This window comes from Mauremys mutica, chromosome 5 (genome assembly GCF_020497125.1).
Source record: "Mauremys mutica isolate MM-2020 ecotype Southern chromosome 5, ASM2049712v1, whole genome shotgun sequence".
NCBI lineage: Eukaryota > Metazoa > Chordata > Testudines > Geoemydidae > Mauremys > Mauremys mutica.
In genome coordinates this window covers 63,492,337-63,515,703 of record NC_059076.1, presented here as the reverse complement: position 1 = coordinate 63,515,703, position 23,367 = coordinate 63,492,337, and the positions used below count along the sequence as shown (strand labels likewise).

Genomic DNA, 23,367 nt, shown 5'->3' with positions numbered 1-23,367 from the left:
TATGCTGAAGAAAAATCCTGCTTTTAACTATATTAATCTAAGTTAAACAAGCACAGTAACAGTTTCCTCATCTTGTCAAATTTTAAAAGCCCTCCCCCCCCTTTTTTTAGTAGTTTATATTTAACACAGCACTGTACTGTATTTCCCCCTCTTTTTTTTTTTTTTTGGTCTGTTTCTGCTGCTGTCCGATTGCATATGTCTGGTTCCAAACAAGGTGTGTGGTTGACCGGTCAGTTCGTATCTGAGGATCTACTGTATTGGAGTGCATCACAGTCATTAATAGATTTTTTTATCCTCACAACCAACCACATCTCTGTGAGGCAGGTAAGCATTACTCCCGTTTTACAGGTGGAGGACTGATGCACAGTTGCCCAATGTAACACAGGAAGTTTGTAGTTATGCTGGGAACTGAACCCACTTCTCTGAGTTCCAGGCCAGTGCTCTACCCAGAAGACTCAGACTCTTTCCATCTTCCTTAAGAACTGGGACTTTTTAAAAGTAATTTTTCTTACAATCTTAGTTCAACTAAATGAGTAAAACACCACACAACTAAGCAGGAATGTTATGCTTCATCTCTCCTCAAGGGATCCAGGCCTGGAACAGTGAGGTAAACGTTCAGAGCTGAATATAGAAGCTTGTATAAGCAGCTTCCTACTCTGTGACCAGGGGAAATCCAGTGTATTTGGTCCATCACATTCATGATGACCAAGCTCATTTAAAAAATTGCTAAAATATTAATATTCAAAAAAGTTAGTCAAAACCATATTGTAAAGGAAAACAAGTCAGGGGATCATGTTGGATGACTAACAGTTCCACTAGGGGCAGTGTGAACTGATTAAGACAGCAGTTTCAATAACAGCTTGACCAATCACCTAATGCACAGCAGTATGTCATGGTGGAGCCAGAATAACTTGTGTACCTTTTGTTGACAGCATCCAGCTGGACTTGTAGTGAAGCCTTGTGTTGTTCTACCACATCCTTGAGAGGTACAGTGGGGTGTTCTGCATGTTCTCCCTCTGTACATTCCCGGCACATGGCTGTCTCACAAGATTGGCAGTAAAATTCCATCACCTGGTGCAAGAGAGTGCAGTTCTAAATTTAACATTGCAGCAACAGCATCACTTAGGAAGGATGTTTTGAATATATTACCTAAATCCTGAGACTATGGCCTTGGCTACACTGGCGCTTTACAGCGCTGCAAGTTTCTCGCTCAGGGGTGTGAAAAAACACTCCCCTGAGCGCAGCAAGTTACAGTGCAGTAAAGCGCCAGTGTAAACAGTGCCGCAGCGCTGGGAGCGCGGCTCCCAGCACTGTAAGCTAAACCCCACAGGGAGGTGGAGTACGTGCAGCGCTGGGAGAGCTCTCTCCCAGCGCTGGCGCTGTGGCCACACTCACACTTCAAAGCGCTCCCGCGGCAGCGCTTTGAAGTTTTGAGTGTAGCCAAGCCCTAAAGCCTGGCACAAAGCATAAGTGTTTAAGAAAGTGGCTGTTTTAAAATTTGTGATACTCCTTAAAAGCTGATATTGCCATTGATTTATCTCAAACTACCAAATGCAACTGCTTTAAATGAATTTGGTAAGAAATATCAGATCAGCTCTGGAAACTGAGTACCAATACAGCAGCAGCTAGCCGTAACACTCTCCTGACACTGTATAACAATAGATAACAATGTGTCTCCATTCAGCGATGGAATGAACAACCACTGAAGACCAGGTCACTTTAGTCTTGGTGCTAATTCATCCATAGCCTCTTTATGAAAAACCCTGCTTGGCAGTCTCAATGTCGCAACATGAACTGGAGACTGAGATCACCAAACATGACCGTCATTTGCTACTGACCTGGATCATATCTGAGCCAATGATCAAAAAGGGAAAAAGCTCCATATCCCATTTCCAATCCCCACAAAACAGGCCTGCACAACATGCGGCCTGGGGGCCGCATGCGGCCAGCGTGGGCTCACTGTGCGGCCCACAGGGGGTGAGTAGGTAAGCGGCAGGTGAGGGGGGGGGCCTGAGGAGGCAAACAGGTGGGCAGTGGTGGGGGCGGGCAGGTGAGCCGGCGATGGAGGAGGGGGCTGAGGAGGCAAATGGTGAGTCAGTGGCTGACCTGTTCTACTGATCTGTTCTGGCTCCCATCCCCTCTCCAAGGATTGCAGCTGGCTGGAGGTGCCTGCCTTCCTCATTCACACCTCATTCATTCAACAGGGGAATTGATTACAAAGTGGGTGGGGGGAGAGAGATCTTATTCTACTTCTAGCAAAAAGACATTTTTCTTTTACCTTAATTATACTACCTTAGGGGCCCGCTATAACATATTACCAAGGTTCAATACTGCTGTTTTGGTGGGGTGGCGCTGAGGAAGGAGGGTTTGTTTCCGTGGGGCGGGCGGAGCTGGGGGGGGTTGTGTTTCAGGGGGGCTGGGTGGTGCATGGGGGGGTTCAGCAGGGTGGGAGAGTTCGGGGGGGGCACGGGGTTTTGGCCCACAGCTCTTTTCTTTGGAGTAATATGGCCCTCACCGCTTTACGAGTTGTGCAGGCCTGCCCATAAAACAAAAACAAACTCACTCAGGTGGGGATCTGACTGAAGTAGTGATCTACATTTATAAAAGGAAAGAATGTTTCAACCTGTTACGCTGCCAGTGCAATGTTTACATTCTACTTAGAGACAAACCTGATTGTTACATTTGCTAGGATATGAGCCAAAAGCTGCATATATTCACAAAAGGACAAGGAACAGAAAAGTCCTACATTTAAAACCCCATGGGTTAGTTGAAATGATACACTTCCACACAGAGAGTGAGTATGGTATTACGTATACAAGGAGTGTCAGATTTATTAAAAAAATAAAGAAACTCATAGAATGTGTGTCAAAGGGAGAAGCTGGCAGCACACTCGTGAATTCCAAACAGTGTCAGCTTCACATGCAATTAGGCCCATGTTTTTGGCACTCAGAACTCTTAAACAGAGCCATCTGCACTGAATATGTTGACACCAAGAAATCTGTGAGAGGAAGAGTGAGTCAGCTATGTTCACATAAGCCAAAAAAGTTCTATAGGAGTTGCACAAAGTAACTAGCAAGACCAAGAAGGTCCTGAGAATTAGTGAGGTAAAAGATGAAATATTTTTATCTGGTAAGAGAATTAGTCAGTATTTTCCTCTAATAAGCTTCTCTCATCTCCACCCCCAAGATATGGGCAACACAGATGACAAGGGTTTATTTATTTGTTGGTAGCTCATGGAAACTATTTTACAGAAAAAAGAAGACAAAAGAGCAGCTGGAGAAGAGAGTCTCAGGTAGAGTATAAAAGCAGGGGGGAAAAATATGTAGAATTTACAAATTAAGGTTCAGTCATGCAAACCTGAAAGGTAGTGAGCATCATCAGCCCCCACTGAATTCACTGGGAATTCAGGGAGCTCAGCACCTCACAGGATGAGGCCCTTTGAATCACAATGTTTCTTCACGCATGTAGAGCTGCCACTTTACTGATAAACATCAGCAAGAGGTTCAGTCTCAAGGTAACAATAGGATTAAGACAAAAGAAATGTAACAAAGCTGGAGACATTCATGGTTGTAAAGTAACAAATTAAAAACAATGAAGAAAAAATAAATATCAGACTTTAGACAACTCTGAAAGTCTTTGCCATATGGTCATGCACTTCATTTCCTTTGCCTTATTCTACATCACCGTCAAGATGTTGTTAACTCTCTGTTTCTTACTTATTTGACTATTATATTTAAAAGACTTTACAAAACTCTTTAGTGATGTAATTTTTGTGTCATTAGATACAATAATTAAAACTAGGGCTATTGATTAATCGCAGTTCTCATGCAATTAACTCAAAAAATAAATTATGATTAATCACAGTGTTAAACTGTTAAACCCTAGACTACCAATTGAAATTAAATATTTTTGGATGTTTTTATACATTTCAATTACAACACAGAATGCAAAGTGTACAGTACTCACTTTATATTTATTACAAATAAATGGCATACAAAAGAAAAAGTATTTCAATTCACCTCATACAAGTACTGTAGTGCAATCTCTTTATCGTGAAAATGCAACTTACAAATGTAGAAATTGTGTGTTACGTAACTGCACTTAAAAACAAAACAGTGTAAAACTTTAGAGTCTGTAAGTCCACTCAGTCTACTTCTTGTTCAGCCAATCGTTAAGACAAACAAGTTTCTTTACATTTATGGGAGATAATGCTGCCTGCTTCTTATTTACAATGTCACCTGAAAGTGAGAACAGGCATTCGCATGGCACTTTTATAGCCGGTATTGAAAGGTATGCTAAACATTCATATGCCCCTTCATGCTTTGGCCACCATTCCAGAGGACATGCTTCCATGCTGATGATGCTTGTTAAAAAAAATGCATTAATTAAATTTGTGACTGAACTCCTTGGGGGAAATTGTATGTCTCCTGCTCTGTTTTACCTGCATTCTGCAAAATATTTCATGTTACAGCAGTCTCAGATGATGACCCAGTGCATGTTGTTGATTTTAAGAACACTTTCACTGCAGTTTTGACAAAACTCAAAGAAAGTACCAATGTGAGATTTCTAAAAATGGCTACAGCACTTGACCCAAGGTTTAAAAATCTGAAGTGCCTTCCAAAAACATGAAAGGGACGGGGTGTGGAACATGCTTTCAGAAGTCTTAAGAGCAACACCCCAATGCAGAAACTACAGAACCTCAACCACCAAAGAAAAATCAGCTTTCTGCTGGTTGCATCTGACTCAGATGATGAAAATGAACACACGTCGGTCCGCACTATTTTGGATCGTTATCAAGCAGAACCCGTCATCAGCATGGATGCATGTCCTCTGGAATGGTGGTTGAAGCATGAAGGGACATATGAATCTTTAGCATGTAAATATCTTGTGATGCCAGCTACAACAGTGCCATGCAAATACTTGTTCTTATTTACAATGTCACCTGAAAATGAGAAGTGGGCAGCATTATCTCCTGCAAGTGTAAACTGGTTTGTCTGAGCGATTGGCTGGACCAAGAAGTGGGACAGAGTGGACTTGTAGGCTTTAAAGTTTTACATGGCTTTACTTTTGAGTTCAGTTAATTCGGTAAATTCTACATTTGTAAGTTCAATTTTTATGATAAAGAGAGATTGCACTGCAGTACTTGTATTAGGTGAATTGAAAAATATTTGTTTTTACAGTGCAAATATTTGTAATAAAAATTATAAAGAGCACTGTACACTGTGTTCTGTGTTGCAATTGAAATATATTTGAAAATGTAGAAAACATCCAAAATATTTAAATAAATGGCATTCTATTATTAACAGTGCGATTAATTGCAATTTTTTAAATCCCTTGACAGCCCTAATTAAAATACATATTTTTACTGCACTACATTGAATTATCCCCCTTGAATTCAGTATAATGCACCCTGATGTGCTGCTGCAAACATACATTTGAGACCTTGACTGGAACAATTTAGAACATATGCTCCAGTTTGTCCAAAAACCTCTTTCTGGCATAAGAAAAATCTATCTTGGATAATCTTCTCTCTCCTTGTTCCAATACCAAAGAATCACATAAAACCTGAATAGCAGGTGTGGCTGTGTTCTAAAGAGAACATCCATATGGCTCCCTAGGAGCAATTCTCTTTGCCTCAGACATATTTTAAATGTTTTCACTGAATCTTCTTTCATTTTGATACGACACAATCTAGACAGTTTCACGGCAAATGAACGGGGGGCAAAAAGTTATTCTATGCAATTTAGGCTTAGTTTAAAGTCAATCCTGCCTAGAAACTGATTTCCCCAGATTTTGTCTACAATCTCTTAACCTGCTAATACTTTTAATATTTTGTTCCTTTGTATTTAGTCCTAACCACAGACGTATGCTACTGCAATGGCTCTCAACCTTTCCAGACTACTGTACCCCTTTCAGGAGTCTGATTTGTCTTGCATACCCACAAGTTTCACCTCACTTAAACTACTGGCTTTCAAAATCAGACAAAAAAAATACAAGTGTCTCAGCACGTTATTACTGATAAATTGTTTACGTTCTCATTTTTACCACATACTTATAAAATAAATCAATTGGAATACAAATATTGTACTTACTTTTCAGTGTATAGTATATAGAACAGTACAAACTAGTCATTGTCCATATGAAATTTTAGTTTGTACTCACTTCACTAGTGCTTTTTATGTAGCCTGTTGTAAAACTACGCAAATCTCTAATTGAGCTGATATACCCCCTGGAAGACCACTGAGTACCCTCAAGTATAAACATACCCCTGGTTGAGAACTGCTGTTGGATGGGTGTTTGGTTTTTTTTCTGAACAGGATATCACATGAGCTTTTTTGCTGATGTCAACTTTGCATTCTGAAAGATCTTGCAAAATATATTGAGAAAACATGTGATCAAACCTCTGGTTTCCAGGTGGAAGCAATCTTGAATTGATCTTATTGGGTTGGATATTCTAAAGCAATCTGGAAGGTTCTCTGTACCTTGAAGTCTTTAAACCATGATTTGAGGACTTCAATGGCTCAGACACAGGTTTGATACAGAAGTGAGTGGGTGAGATTCTGTGGCCTACGTTGTGCAGGAGGTCAGACTAGACGATCATAATGGTCATCATAATGGTCCCTTCTGACCTTAAAGTCTATGATCAGCCCAACTCTGTTTTCACTAAAGTCAGTAAGAGTTTTTACCATTGGCTGTAATGAGATCAGAGTTAAAACAATGTTAAGTGCTTTTGAAAGACTCACCCACTGACTCCACCTTAAAACCATCCAATCTTATGCCAGCACATTGAGGTGCCTTTAAACCTCCAAGTATGTTGGCTACCACCATTTGACACTTATAGCAACATGTTAATCTGTACAGTGAAGTATATATGTACTCGAGATAAATAATTTCTTACAGTAAGACCACATTTATCCCAAGTTCCCAGCTATCATGCCACCTGACATCTGTTATATGGAAAAGATGGTCAGTAGTCAAAAAAATTCACTTCTCCACATTTATATTAGGATAATCAAAGTTGTATTGCGTTTAAAGTTTTTCCATTCACTGATCTTGTGTACAGTTGAATTAAAGCAGCAATACACTGTACAGCAAACCTAGCAGTACTGACTTTTGTTCTACCAACATTCACCTATTATTGCACATATGTAGTAGGTAAAGCTTTAAATAATTTTTTTAAAAGGTTTACAAAGTTACAGTGGAGTTTTTAAAAAAAAAAACAAATATGCAATGCACAAACACACCAAAACCTTACATATCTTTTCAATTCCACCAGACAAAAGTATCTGAATCCTAATATTGTGTCTCTCCAGCTAAGTTAAATATCAGCTAGTATCCTAAATGCTCCCCTTGAGACAAAAAGTTCTTACCTCTCAGTAATGACCTCAGCTGTTTAGATTCTTCATAAGAGGGGCAACCCTGACATACACTATTTCTTTAGCCTCAACAATGCACTTATCAGGGTTCCCTCCCCACTCTGAACTCTGGGGTACAGATGTGGAGACCCGCATGAAAGACCCCCTAAGCTTATATTCCACCAGCTTAGGTTAAAACTTCCCCAAGGCACAAATTTCTTTCCTTGGATAGTATTGCTGCCACCACCAAATGATTTAAACAAACATTCAGGGAGGGGCCACTTGGACCCCTATCTGCACCCCCCCCCAAATATTCCCCCCCCCCAAGCCCTTTCACCCCCTCTCCTGGGGAGGCTTGAGAATAATATACCAACCAATAGGTTAACAAAGTGAAGACAGACCAGACCCTTGGGTTTTTAGGACACTAAAAACCAATCAGGTTCTTAAAAGAAGAACTTTATAATAAATAATTTAAAAAAAAGTAAAAGAAGCACCTCTGTAAAATCAGGATGGAAGGTAATTTTACAGGGTAATAAAAAGATTGAAAACACAGAGGATTCCCCTCTAGGCTCAACTTCAAAGTTACAAAATAGGAATAAATCTCCCTCTTAGCATAGGGGAAATTCACAAGCTAAAACAAAAGATAATCTAGTGCATTTCTTTGCTATTACTTACAATTTCTGCAATTTTAGATGAATCATTTCAGTAGGAGCTGGGTTGCCTGCTTGGTCTCTCTCTTTGTCCCGAGAGGGAACAAAACAAAACACAAACAAAACCTTTCCTCCCCCTACCCCCTGATTTGAAAGTATCATCTTTCCCCTTTGGTCCTTCTGGTCAGGTGCCAACTAGGTTAATTGAACTGATTAACCCCTTACAGGTAAGTGATCCTGTACCTCTGGCCAGGAGGGATTTGATATTACTGCATGCATAAAGGTTGTTACCCTTTCCTTTATATTTATGACAGCACTGAACACTGGATAGTACACAATAATAGATATTACAGTCTAATGAAATACATAAGTAAGTGGCATACTGGGAAGTACAAAGGATGGTGGAATGACAAGAATTTTAATGTTACACTAAACACACTTCTTGTGAGCATCAAGAGATAAGTGAATTTTTAAGCGGACAGTACAGTAGCAAGTAGCATCCATACAAGTTTACAATAAATTCTTCAGTTCTAGACAGGCTCTGGTATATGCACATTGACATGTCACTTCCTTTTGGTCTTCTATGTAAACAGCAAGTGTAGTATCACTTGCTCACATTCTCTAGCATAGGACTATATGCTGCAGTTGCAAGAACATGAATTTGATGATCTAATAATTCTCTCATTTCTAACTTCTATGATCCTAGGCCAAAATCTTCAAACCTTAGTGCCTGAAGTTTGACTCCTATTCTCAACGGAAGCTGCAGGTGCTCAGCACCTTTGAAATAAAGCCACTCTTATCTCAGTGCCTAAATATAATGTACGAGTCAAACTTTATGCACTCAGGTTTGAAAGTTTTACAGTATATATGACCTATCATCCTAATTTAAAGGAAAAGTGTGAGGAAGCACCTATTCATAGTTCAAACACAGGAAATAGTTTCTGACATATAAGACTGAGTTTCTCTTATCACAAGAGAGCACATGACAAAGATGTCACAAAGGATTTGTTTTAAAAAATTAATACAGGGATATAAATAAATTGCGAAATGAGAGGGGTTAGATTAAGTGGCACACAGGCAGAGAGATCATAGAATTTACAAGGACTAAAGACAGTTAAACTAAAAATCAGGCATCAAGCCAGTGAAACAGTTTTGACCTCCCTCCCACACACCAGTATTTATCCGATTTTAGTCAAGGGGATTTTTATTCACTGGGATGAAAAATTACTTACATAAAATAAAAATATATTTTATTTCCAAACCAAAAATACAAAGCCTGGTAATATTTAAATACAATGTATCAAATGTGCGTTTTCCCTCCCACTTGATAATAAAAACACAATGGTATGACCTGCAATGCAATCCCCAAACTATAATGAAAAAGGTAATAAACAGTAGGAAGAGAGGGGTTAATGGAGACGTGACTGCCCATTCCTACAACTGTGGCACAAATACATAACCATGTTTACCTAATGTCTCACTGCCTTCCCCCACCCCCCCGCCCAAAGTCCCATCTTCTCTCAAATCTCACATTTAGCCCTCAGCATGTTTCTCTATGGCTGTCAAAGGCACTTTCAGTGCCCTGTAACAGCATCTGACTGTCACAGATTCACTCCATTTGTTCTCATCTAGCCTAAAGGAGACTCTTCACTGAAGTCTTTACCAGTTTTCATGGGTTCAAGCTGTTACCAATGAAGAATGAAGAAATGAAGTGGTCTGTGAAGCAGGAGCAACATCTGTTTGGGAGCAAGGGAGTACAGAACATCTGGGACTCTGACCTACTAACAGAGATTTTCCCCTCTAAAATGACGTATGGACATTTAACAAACATCCCTTCCCCCCCGTCCCCCCATTCCTGGACACATGCAATAAACTAATCAATGCTAAAGATTCCATTATTCAATACTAGGTGTGCAAATTACTGCCCAGCATCTAAACTTCCCTTTTGTAAGCCAGTTAAATGAGAGACTAGCCAAAAAAACAACAGCCAATATCCTGGATTTGTCTCAGTCAGGGCATGACAGAGCACTTTTTGCTCTGCTGGATGAGCTCTTGCTGTTCATAGATAAGGGGAAAGCAGCCACACTCATTCTGTTGCACCTCTCTGCAGCAAATGATACATTTTATCACTATATATTCCTGTACCTTCTCACAGAAGATACATGGGTGAATGGAAATGCTCTAAAATGGCTGAAGTCCTTCCCTTTAGACTGAATTCAGGGGGACATTATGGCAACTACCAAATAGTGTTTCCAACCCTCCAGGATTGTCCTGGAGTCTCCAGAAATTAAAGATTAACATTTAATTAAAGATAACATCATGTGATGAAACCTCCAGGAATCCACCAAACCCTACTACCAAAGGCCTAGCATATGGACTCCCACAAAGCTCAGTCCTCCTCCCCATATTATTTAACATTTATATAAAGCTTCTGGGATAGCAGGTGAAACAACATGGGCTGAAATGCCAACAGAATGCAGATGACAGCCAGTTCCTGATCCCTGCTCTCCAATGTGAGCATCACCCCCTAATTTACTCACTGGCTACCTGAAGTCAGCACCCAAATGAAGAGCAGTTTGCTAAAGCTGAGCCCAGACAAGAGAGAGAAAGAAAGAGAGAGAGAGCGGATGCTGGTAGAAAGAGAAGCATTCTGGAAAGTTTACTCTCGCTGTAACATTCTGAACCATCTAGTGCATTTACACTCACACAGTGTGACAGACCCAGACCAATGGGGTACAGGAGTCTGGTAGAGGGCAAATATACTGGTCACTGGATGAGTAGTTTTCTGTTCCCTGAGTGACCAGAGCAGGGGCTGCACTAGAGTAAGCAGGAACCTGCTAGAACCAATTAAGGCAGGCAGGCTGATTAGAACACCTGCAGCCAATCAAGGCAGGCTAATCAGGGCACCTGGGTTTAAAAAGGAGCTCACTCCAGTCAGGGAAGGGGGAGCTAGAGGAGAGGAAGTGCATGTGAGGAGCTGGGAGCAAGAGGTGCAAAGAGCTGAGAGTGTGTACTGCTAGAGGACTAAGGAGTACACGTGTTATCAGACACCAGGAGGAAGGTCCTGTGGTGAGGATAAAGAAGGTGTTTGGAGGAGGCCATGGGGAAGTAGCCCAGGGAGTTGCAGCTGTTCCAGGAGGCACTATAGACAGCTGCAATCTACAGGGCCCTGGGCTGGAACCCAGAGTAGAGGGCGGGCCCGGGTTCCTTCCAACTCCTGATCAGACACAGGAGAAGTTGACCCAGACTGTGGGGAAGATCACTGAGGTGAGCAAATCTGCCAATAAGCGCAGGACCCACCAAGGTAGGAGGAGGAACTTTGTCACAATAGTTATGTTATGTTAGTTGGCAGCCCTCAAAAGTCTTTGGGACTGCTCAATGCATTTGGATACACTGGATACCTAAATTAGCAATGGCAGCACAAGATGCCCACTTCCATCTGCAATTAGCCACAGATCACACCATAGTGATCCAAGTAATCGTAAGATCTAGGTTCATTTATAGAAACTTATGCCCAGAAACTAACACCCTGGAAAAGCTCCAAATGCAACAAAATGCAGCAACTTGTTTGCTTAGCAAAACAGATTACAGTGGACACATCACCCTGGTGTGCTGCTTTCAAGTCTGGCTTTCCAGTTATTAGCTTTGTTCCGGATCTCTCTTCTGATAGAGTCCACTGGGGGATTGGCCCTACCACCTGACCATTCATCACGGTTACCAGTATGTTTCCATGGACTAGTGGAATAATTAGCTAATAGGAGGAGCCTCATGAATGCCAGAGCCTGAACTTTTACAGTACCTGGACCTAGATTATAGAATTTACCTCTTGTGGGAGTAAGAATAACTACAGAAATCGAATTTAGGTGTTGAGCTCTTTGGAACAGGTATTGTCTTGTTTGTACAGCATCTAGCACAATGGGATCCTGGTCCATAACTGGGATTCCAATGGGTTATTACAATACTGAAATAATAATAATTACACACACACACAGATCAATAATGGAAGGGTAAGCAACTGTTATTTTATTTGATGGATGCTGGTATTATAGAGCGACTGTTTCTATTATACCAGTACCAAAACTGAGTCTCACAAAAAAAATTGCCTTGAAATTTTGTCACAAATTTCTTGGCTTATAGAACAAACACAGCACTCATCTTATAACACAAGAAGGACAAGGTTTGCAACATGGCCTGCTTTTTATGCTTTAGAAACAGGCTAAGAAATAAGAGTTGGAACATTCATGTTCCAAACCAGGTTCAATGAAACAGTTGGTAATTGTATGACTGACATGAACTCAGAGTTGCTCTGTAGTAGTTTATGAAAACTGTGCGTTGACACTGTTCCTGGAACGTTTCTTGAATGAATTTTAATAGGGGATTGTAAGGAAAAAACCAAGATAAGCCACTTTTCTGTAAACCCTTGAGGGTTGGTGTACTGGGTACTGTATCCCAGGGCGGAGCCTAAGAGTGGCGGATTTGCAGAATTCTGCCCTGGAAGAGGTAAAGGCACAAGACCTAACACCTGAAGGAGGGCATTCGGAGAGACCAGAAAGGGGACATTGGCACAACAGGCTCTGTAATTTGACAGTGTTCTTACTGTGCTCTAGAAAAGAAGCAGGTAAGCAAGTATAGAGACAATAGCAACTGAGCTGAGCAGTAAGAAAAGAATATCCTGAATATTATAAGATGCTTTAACCCGCCTATTAATGAATAGGCAGTCTGCTCTAGTATTGTTCCTTTAAAACAAGTTTTAACCTTGTTGAGATAGATATCAGAGAGAGAGAACTGCTGTGGTTCTCATTATCCCTGCTATCTGAAAAACCATCATTGTTATAAGCTAGGGTGATTAGTTTAGCATGCATTACCTGAAATCATTTCACTTACATTTCCATCATGGTTGGGGCAGGAGAGAGGTTTTCCTGCAGCAACAGCTGTGACAGTCTCCAAGATGGAGGACTCTTCGATGCTGTTGTCTGGTGTTCGCTGCAGGACATCCATCAGGTTAGTAATAAAGAAGTTGTTCTGGAGTGCAGAAACCCCTTTCTCTGGCAGAATGGAGGTCTGCCGGCACACTGGGCAAGAAAGGGTTAAACTGTGGGCTGGAATGTAATTCTGCAAGCACCTATTGAGAGGAAAGATTGAAAACAGAGTAGCATCAAAACCCAAGAGCTCATTATCCCTGCTACTTTGTACTTTTGTTTTTTAAAGAAAATCATTTTTAACCAGCAACAGCTGTAGTTTGCATAGCAAGGGTGAAAGCTAGCCATCATGAAGGTCAGGAAGGAATTTCTTCTCTAATCTTTCCTCCCACTCATACATCCTACTCCTACACACACAGAATGCAGGAGACTGGATTTGATGTACCCAATGTGTCTGATGTGATAGGACAAATATAAGTTCCTTCAAGAGTGTCTCTCTTTAATTGATATCCATTGGCTAAGCTGCTGTCTTTCCCAAACAATTCTCCTTGTTTAATTTTAATCTTTGGTTTTAATATTTTAGGGACAAATCCAGTTCCCAATTAAAACCAATGGGAGCTTTGGCATTGACTTCTGTGAAGCCAGGATTTCATGCTAAGTGCCTTCTACAAAGGCCCTCAGCCATTTTATTTGGCTCACTGTGGAAAGCAACCACTACGTGCCAGAAACCATTTTGCTCTTCACCCACACAACTGAAAATATTATACTTCAGTGTTATTGGTAATACCCACTGCAAATCGAGCTAGAAAGTGATGTTTAACACCTGAACTATATATTCACATGAAGAACTATTTGACTTTAATTCTCCAACAGTTCTGTATGTAAAATAAGAAAAGTCTACCACAAGCTAAATTTCCTGGGTCAAACAAAGGACTCTAAACTGTATTTTTAGACTGACTTTTCAAAAACCACTTTTTCCTTCTCTCCTCAGTTTGGTGTAAAATATTAATTCTAAACTATTGCTAGCTGCATTGGAGAGACAGTCAGACCAAAAGTGGAAGTCAGATATATTTTCAGATTTCCTTTCTGAGAGAATTTTTACTTACCAAGCATTACCTACAATGTGAAAGACTGATAGTTAATTACAAGTCGATATTTTAATATGGCATGTTGAAAAGTTGGACATTCAAGAATAGGATAATTATTTCTCTACTTAATAAAACAACAACATTTTTTATTGCTTCTAATAATGGACAAATCAGTATAAAACTGACACTTAATCTAAGGGCTTGATTCTGATTGCACACCATTTTCATGCTGGTGTAACTCCCTTTATTAGCTTTATTGATTTACTTCCAATTTACAGTGGTATAAATTAGATTGAAATCAGGCTTTAACGTCTCTAAAATCTATGACAGTCTAGGAGATACAGAACTTTCAGTACTGTTACAAGCAAAGGCCATTCCCCTCCCAATACATTTGTCATTCAGAAATAACATCTTATAGAACCACAGTAAATGAAAAGGACAATGGATTTTAATACATCATTGACCCGATTCTCTTCTCATTCCTGTGTAAATCAAAAAACGTCATGGACTTTAATAGTTACTCATCACTGTAAAGCCATTAAAAATATAGAATCAGGCCCACTGTATCTCTGAAGAATCTCTAAGATTCCTTCAGGAACAGTTCTTCGCCTTTAACCAGAAGCCTTTTACATGCAGGTATTTCAGCTGGATTTAGAGAGCTAAAGATAGCCCTATAGACTTGAACTCAAGCTGCTAACCCAAGTTGCTATGTCTCCTCTGATATTGTAACCCAAGCTAGACAATGCTGGTTAGCTGACCCCAGTTAAGAACACACCCGTCTTTGAAGTTTAGACATACTCTAACTTATAGAGCAATAACTATGTTTGGTCATGGCTCTTTTTAACAAGGCAAAACCAGAAGGGGATGGTGGAGTGAAAGAAGGGAAAAGCATACAACATTCATTTATAAAAATAAAAAATTGGGATTCTAGATACTCTGTTGCTGTCTCCTGCTTACTGCCCAACGTGAATAATGGCAGTTCACCTCCCTAATCTTGAATTTAGAATCATGCTTCAGGATGACCTAGACAGACAGAAGGTATATTGCTGGTTGAAGATAATTGTAGGTTTGCAGGTATGCACTGTGATAATAAAAGAATGGAAAACCATGAACCAAAAACGGGGAAAAAAATAGCTCTTACCTCTCACAGAAAGTGTGCAGACAGGGAAGTACTTTGGGGTTCTTGTAACGTTCCAGGCATATGCTGCAAATCAGAAACTGTTTGTCAATCTGTCGCACCACAGGACTTGGGATGTTGGAGCCTTCACTGGCCATCCTAGACCATTGACATATGGGTCCTGATCCCTTCTACCCTGCACACTGCTGAAACAGAGGGAGGGAGGGGAAGTTTTAATCAGCCTGAAATGCCCATTTTAATACCCAGTTCTCCAATATACTTCATCCTGATTTAGAGGGCAATATTTCCATTTAGATCAAAATACAGAGGGGAAACTTCTAAAATGCCATATCACCGCCTACAGCCTGGAAATGGTCAGCCATTTCTATCACACTAAATAATAAAAACCTGTGTCTCTGTGGGTTCTCTGGAAAAGTATGTTGCAGCTGCATCGTAAGAGTTACAGGGCTGCTTGTGCTGCAGCCATTGTCAATTCTTCCATACTCTGTGATTCAAATATGTCTAGGAATCCGTCTACTCTGGCAATAGAACCATTTTAAAACATGGACCTTTTTAAAGATGGCTTCATATCAGTTTCTCCAGCCAGAGCTTCACAAACAGAACCATTTTCTAGAGCGTGGAAGACAGTTTGTGGAATGCTTGCGCTGGGACGGCACAAGCCAGCTAAATGACTTTAGTATAAATCAAGTTTTAAAGTGAGTTGCCCAACATAGTTTCCGTGCCAGTGCAGATGGAGCCAAAGATGGGGCATGTTTGGTTTCTGGTAGGGAAAGGAGCCTCAGCTTCAGAACCAACTGAATGCTGAGAAGGAGAAGGTGATCAGATACTACATGAATGGGTTCAGTAAAGGAGCCTAGGTTAGGTACCTAGGAGACCCAAAACTAACATCATCCTGCCCATCACAGCAGTTGGCAGAGAGGGAGGAAGGAGATCCAGGAAACAGAGAATAGCTGTAAGAAATAGAACATCCCCAAAAATGAAGTGGGCATTGCCCACATTTCTATGACTGAAGTCTGCTCATCCCGTCATGGCAAAAATAATGTAAAGTGGGAGAACTGTGTGACAATCTGGTGACACAGCAGCAAGTTTTTACTCCTCAAGAAATAGGGGTCAGAAGCAGAATTGGAAATCCTGCTCCTCAGATAAGAGAATGGCCACAAAACAGGGTCATCATAAGGAGAAAAACCTGTCTCTGAATCAGTGGAATAATACAGAAATGATAGACGTACATAAAACAGGTAATAGTTAAGGAGAGAAAATGTGAGGAAGAAAAGAGAAGCAGCAGCATTCAACAAAAGGAACTGAAAACTACATGTTAAAATGTATTAGGAAATGCTAGCAAAACACATGCAGCAAAACTGCAGGTACAAAAGAAGTGTTGTAGGAAGTCAAAAGCAGTAATTTATTTTCCTTCTAATCAATAAACCCAGCACTATTCCTGCATTAGAGATATTCTTAGTTTGGCAAACTTCTTGCACTGGCTTTTTTAAGAAGCTGGAGTCCTCTAGGGATCACCTTGTAATGAGCAAAGAGTCATAAAATTATTCACAATTAAAACATTAAGCAGTATGAATTGAAGAGAACATATGAAATTTATATGCGGGGGGGAGGGGGGGGAGGGAAATGGTCACTGGTTTCCCTTGTTTTATTATTTCAGTTCTAACGTTAGTGGTTACAGTATTAAATCATATACTCTATTTTTGGTTCCTGTATAAATGTGTTTTAAAAATGTATTTTTTTATTGTCACTGTTCTGTTTCAGTTCTCCATAACAATATAAATGCACTTAATTGTATAAGTGAACTTATACCAGGTGCATGTGCATAATACACACACAGTTGATTATGTGATCATGTTACATGTTAAAAGTTTGAGTTAAAAAAAATAGCTGCCAAAAATAAAAAAGCCAAACCGATCAGCTTCTGAAAGTGAGATAAAAAATGGAGTATTAGACAAATATTAAAATGCATCAGTCCACTGGGCTGGAAGGCTTGGGGAGTTTCAGAGATTTGATTGGAAGGAAATGCATTTGATCATTAATTCACAGTTCCATCTGCTCCCCACTCTGTACTAGCCTGAAATTTAAAAAAAAAAAAAAAAAAAGTGAAAAACAGACTGCCTGCATGCACTAAAAAGCAGGTTACAACCAGCATACAGATGTCAAATGTAAAAAGTAACACCCTCAGCCATTTCATGTCTGTATTATAAAGAGCATTTATCATAGTAAATGAAATTCATAAAAGAAAAATATTCCTCAAGTCCATTGCTGCAGTTATTACTCAGGCAAAAAAACCTCACTATTTGAATGGGAATTTTGTCTCATTAAAGATTTCAGGATCTTTACAGCTAAAATGTTTAAGTGAATGCAAAGACTTATTTATAGTCAAAGATCTTTCATCTGTCTGATCAATTACAGTTCCAAATCTCATTTTAAATCGAATATTCTATACAGATCTCATCCTATCCACTTTAGGTTTAATATATTAATCATTCAAAGAAACCATGGACAAGAGTTTAAAAATAACTACATTCCATTTAAAATGTTCAATACACATTTTGTCTAGAACAGCAAGTCCGGATTGTGTCACTCTGCTGAAATGAATGGGTTTTCAAATGTGCAATTTAAGGCAGAATTTGGTCCAGTTAGGATTTTTATTTTTACGGAAGCTTGTTTCGCTGGTTCTCTTCCCCCTGTGCCGCTGCCCCCTCATGTATACTTTTAGGAGACAGACTATGGATTTCGGAAAAACTGATATCATGGGGTATACAGACTGAAGTTATTTCTGATTAAACCAAACAAATGTGAGTGTTTTCACGCTACAAGCTTTTTCTTTTCTTTTTTTTTTTTAAAAAGAAAACAGAACTAAAGTGAGCACCTGTCATTGCATATAACCAGACTGAAATAGCACAACAAATTACAATCTTAGTCCTTGATCCTGCAAACACTTATGTATGAAATTTCATACATACCAGTAGTTCCAGAGAATAGTTTAATGTGTAAGTGTTTGCGGGATTGGAGATTAAATGTCTGATCCTGCAACCCTTACTTGTGCAAGTATCCCACTGAGCCAAATCCATCCTGAGTGTAATTCTACTAAATCAATGGAGTTATGCCAGGGTGGAATTTTACCCACTGACTACTAAAAGAGTAATCAAGGACTACTTGTTTAAGTAAGAGCTGCCTGTCTTAAATAACCCTCCTAGAAATTGGTTAAAGACTATTTTTATTTTGATTTATGGCAGCAGCAGCACTACACAGTGTTAAAATAGCCCTGAAATAGAGGATAATTAAGGATCTAGCCACAGTAACAGTAATTTTTTAAAAAGGACAACATTATATAATCCCATCTTTTGATTGTCACATTTAGCCAAAACTTTTTGAACTCTTTATGTGGTTTAAATTTAATTTTTAACTTCCAAATATCCTCACTGCAGAAAAGCCATTTGGCTAACATTTGGGTGCAGACTACTGCTTTGTTTCACAGAACACAGGAAACTTCTTTTCCTCTGTTAAAGGCATTAGAGAGACACAAGGTAGGTGAGGCAATATCTTCAGGTCTGCTGAAGAAGAGCGCTGTGTGACTCAAAAGCTTGTCTCTTTCACAATCAGAAGTTGGTCCAATAAAAGATATTACCTCACCCAACTTGTCTCTCTAATATCCTGGGACCAACATGGCTAAAACTACTCAGCATGTTAATTAAGTTGCCAACTCTCCAGGATTGGCCTGGAGTCTCCAGGAATTAAAAATTGACAATCTTCAATTAAAGATTATGTCATGTGACGAAATCTCCAGGAATACATCCAACCAAAACTGGCAACCCTACATGTTAATGGCATTATAATCTAGCTTCTCAACCAGGTGGAATAAGAACGGCCATCAGTGTTTAAAATTAATGTAAGACCATGGGAGTCTCAACATATATATTACAGATCTCTCTCTCTCTGTAGAACTCTCTCGCTAAAGCTGAAAGTGTGTGGACTATCACATAAAAATACATCAAAAACCCCATCCTCTGATTTTATGAGCACGCCACTTTGGAAACCCAGTTCATCTTAGCTAAACCAATTCCAGAATAAGAGCTCATAAAAAAAAATAGTAGTATTCTCTGTCACCCACCCAGTGCACAATGATTACATTTTGTCTCTTTTATCCTTCTGTATGGAAATATTTATCAATTTTCACTCAAAATATCCTTTAAAGCTCAAAGAAAAAAAACAGTTCTGTTTGATAGCGTAAAAAAATCCCAACCCTAACAAGTGTACACAAATTCAGTAATAAATGTCAGCATGCAGCCCCACCCTTATGGAAAAGAACATCCAGTAGAATTTCATAGTGATAAAACCCATTAGGGTTCTATAAATGACATCCTATAAGACTTATTCTAAAAAAACCTGCAGAGCTTAAGAGAGAATAATATTCTTCCTACAGCTCTTTTTTTTAAAAAAGAAACAAAAACAACCTTTAGACTTTCAATAGATTCATACATTCCAAGATCAGAAGGCTCCACTGTGATCGTCTAGTCTGGCCTCCTTTAGAACACAGGCCATAACACTTCCCAAAAATATTTCCTAGACCATATCTTTTAGAAAAACATGCAGTCTTAATTTAAAAAATTGTGAATGTTAGAGAATCCACCACACCTCATGGTAAGTAGTTGCATTGGGAGAATAAGACATACATTCTTAATGTGAAAGTATTTAACCATTGCATCTACAACAGGAATTTAATTATCTATGAAGTCCTGTAAGATTGTCTACATATAAAAAAATTATAATTGCTTATTAAATTCCATAGTTCTTTTTCATAAAAGGGGAGAACTCTCCCTCCTTGAAGACAGTGCTATCAAGGAACTCCACCCACCCAGAACTGCAACTAGGTAGCCTTTCAGTCAATCAGAACAAACCAAATAATTTGCTGTTTCCTTGTCTGCTACTTATTAATGATATACAGAACCTAGGTCTATTCATGTATTATGAATGAATAGGTTTTCAATGGCAACATTTACAATGGAATTGTCAGACTGAGATCTGTAGGATGGATGGGTCTAAATCATGCTGCTTCAGAGATAGCATTATACACGGGTAAACTTCCATCAACCAGATACTATGCCTACCTGTACAGGAATAAAATGAGGAATTCAATCCAGTTACAGCAACAGCTACAAAAATTGGTCTCAGAACACAAAGTCAAAATACAGAATAAATTACTCATCCTCATCAACATACAGAAATCTAGTACACTTGTGTAAAAACTTATTTTTGCATTCCGGTCTCTCCCCCCCTTGTAATCAGTTTGGTGCCACTGTTTAAAATATAGAACAAGCATCTTCATTTACTACAGCATGCAGCATCATAAAGAACAAACAAACAGAGTGCCAGAACAGAAGGAGTGACCCAATAGTAGTCACCAGGCATAATACTGAGCAAATGAACATTTCAGACCTACCCATTTTTGTAGATAAATAGCTTAATCAGTGCGTGCTGAGGATAAAATCCTTTCAGGGATGGAGCTGCAGTTCCTCAGTAATCGAAACAAGCAAAACATTATTCTGTAAATATTTCAACTTTAAGAGCCTCAAGCATGAAACTGTTTAAGAACCCCTGACAGCACAGTCATTATTAGAGGCACAGCATATTTTTTGCTCTATGTGGTGATGCTCCATTCCACATAGAGGACAGGTGTAAAGAAAAATGGAAGAAATAAGAGGAGGCCCAGTGAAGTCATCATGAATTTTTTTCCTCCCTGGGTCATTAACAAGTGGGAGACCCCTTCACGATTCAAACCAATCAATCTTTATTTAGCATATCTTTCTCTCACTCAGCCTGTGTTGAAAGACTGCAGCAAACTGTGCAAGGGATTGTGGGATAGGGATGCAGCAGAGAGCTGCAATGAGATTCGCTGTGTTTTTTTTTTCCCCCTTCCTCCCACCCCCTCTTCCCTAGTCAGCAATCAGCTGTTTCAAGGCTCAGGCAGAGCCATTGAATTTGGTCACCAGAATGTTATTACAGGATTAGCAGGCGGAGACAGCTACCACTGTGCATCTGATGTGCCAATGCAGCTAAGAAATACATATGCAAATATTACTCAGATCAGAATAAGGATTTAATTTAGAGAGGGGGAGTGAATATTACAGAACATCAATTATCAGGACAGTCACCACAGATAAAATGAACGCACATATATAAAGAAGATAAAAGCTTAAGACTAATGCACTTCACTCTGATTTTCCAGGCTTTAGAGCCCTGTGAAAAATATATCTTCCTTACCCCAGCTTTAAGATAGGAGAGAAAAGTATTCTGTAATTTCCCCAGATGTATAAAAGCAGAACAAGAGAATTGCTTAAAAAAATAAAATAAAAATAAAAAAATTGTACTTCTGGCACATAAACCAACAGAAATTTCATGCACCACAAACGGGGTATTTCAGCTTACTCAGACACAAGCAAAATGATAATAAGGCAGCAATAATTATCCTCATTATCACCTTAAATGCGAACAATGAAAGCACAGCTGACAATCTGCTGAGGTATTTTTTCAATCAATCACTCAGAGTTTTGTGCCTCACTCCCCTATTCCATTTACCTGTCAAAAATGAATAAAAAAAGCTTGTTTTCAATTTTATGTCCTCAGGTGTGTAAAACAGGTCATTGATCCCATCAGAAAGTTGTTGAGTACACAGAAACTACTGAAGTCAAGCAAATTAAAATTAGCTTTGTCCTCTAATATAACAAACAGCCATGATCTTTTTGCATGCATCTCTAAATATATGAGTCTATGTTTCTCTTATGCAAGTGTTCTAGCTACCAGGTGTTATTAAAGTTCCAACACACACAAGGACTCTAAGGATCCATCCACATTAAAAAGATACAAGATTATTTATCACTTAATTGGACCAGGCAAAATGCTCTTAGAAATTAGAATTAAAAACCTTGGTTCTAGACTCTTTAAACACCATTTATAGAATATAGTTATTCCCCCTCTGCACTGACCAGGCAAACAGCATGCAAGTCATATTAGAATACACCAAACTTTAGCTCATTAATATTGTTTTTTCTAAAGTGTAGGCAGGCTCTCAAAAGCTTGTCGAAGTTTTCTACAGTCTATCACAAGCTCCCCCTGTGCCTTAAGATATAAGCAGAGCTAGTCAAAGAACAGAATTCCCAATTCATCGGAAATTCTGAGATTTATAAAGTTTGTTTTGTCCCAAATCAAGACCAATAAAATAAAATTTAAAAAAAAAGTTGAAATAGCATAATTTTTCTTGAACTGAGACATTCCAAATCATTGTTTTGACCTTATCAAAATGTTTATTTCATCTTTATCATTTTGACTTTAATATTATGTGATAAGTCTAAACTAGTCTAAATGAAATATTTCAACCTTATCAAATATTTAATTTCTATAATTTCCTGTCAAAAAATGTAGACAAAATCTGTTTGTTCCTACAGAATTAAGGTGACCAGATGACTATCTCTTTAAAAAACGGGACAGTCCTGTTTTGGGGGACTTTTTCTTATATAGGCACCTATTACCCTGCACCCCCTGTCCTGATTTTTCCACAGTTGCTATCTGGTAACCCTATATGGAATGCTTTGATTTTGTAGAATCCGCTTTTTACAATAGAGAAGAAGTCTTCCATCAGAAAACTTTTGAGCATCTCTAAAGCCAAGTTTTATCCTGACAAAATACTTTGAAATAAAGATACAGTTATAAAGTGCTCCAGACATTATTTAAAACTACAGTTCATTTGCGTTAGCCACACTGGTTTTAAACATAAGATTCCAACATGGTTTCCCAGGCCAAGATAGATGGGGCTGAAGCATGTTGTAAACCAGTTTGACATGAGGGGCTAGGGTTTCCAGCCTCTGGTATCAAATACAGCTCCTTCACTTCCCACATCCAATGTTGAACTATGATTGAATCAGTTATATTTCTTTTCAGTTTCAGCAGAATTCTTTATTCCCACAATAAGGAAATCCCAGGGACATTGTTCAACTGGCAGAAACAAAAAGCACATTTGAAACAAAAAGCATGTAAAAATTCATAACTAGTGTTCCCTGAGCAGAAATAGAAACATTCAGCCATATACATGCACGCAAGTATCATTTAGCTACCTATCGTCACTTAGTTACTACTACAAGATATACATGTACTGATATCGCCAGTATAAATACAGCTATTTACAATGTACAGTAATAACTACGCACCCCTGGAATC

General features: G+C 39.1%; 1 protein-coding gene across 15 annotated transcripts in view; it reads right to left on the bottom strand.

Annotated features, from left to right (window-relative positions):
* The window catches only part of TRIM2 (tripartite motif containing 2), a 109,758-nt gene that overhangs the window by 36,614 nt on the left and 49,777 nt on the right, over nt 1-23,367 (bottom strand). For 7 of the 15 annotated variants that reach the window (XM_045018362.1, XM_045018354.1, XM_045018353.1 and 4 more), the window contains exons 2-4: nt 15,154-15,335; nt 12,890-13,127; nt 920-1,071 (exon numbers count right to left, since the gene is read on the bottom strand). In XM_045018362.1, the coding sequence (XP_044874297.1) occupies nt 920-1,071; nt 12,890-13,127; nt 15,154-15,287 (524 nt within the window). In that variant the 5' untranslated portion in view covers nt 15,288-15,335. Of the gene's footprint in view, nt 1-919; nt 1,072-12,889; nt 13,128-15,153; nt 15,336-20,596; nt 20,985-21,417; nt 21,569-23,367 lie in introns of those variants that run through there. The other 8 variants (XM_045018359.1, XM_045018361.1, XM_045018364.1 and 5 more) reach the window with 6 other exon arrangements.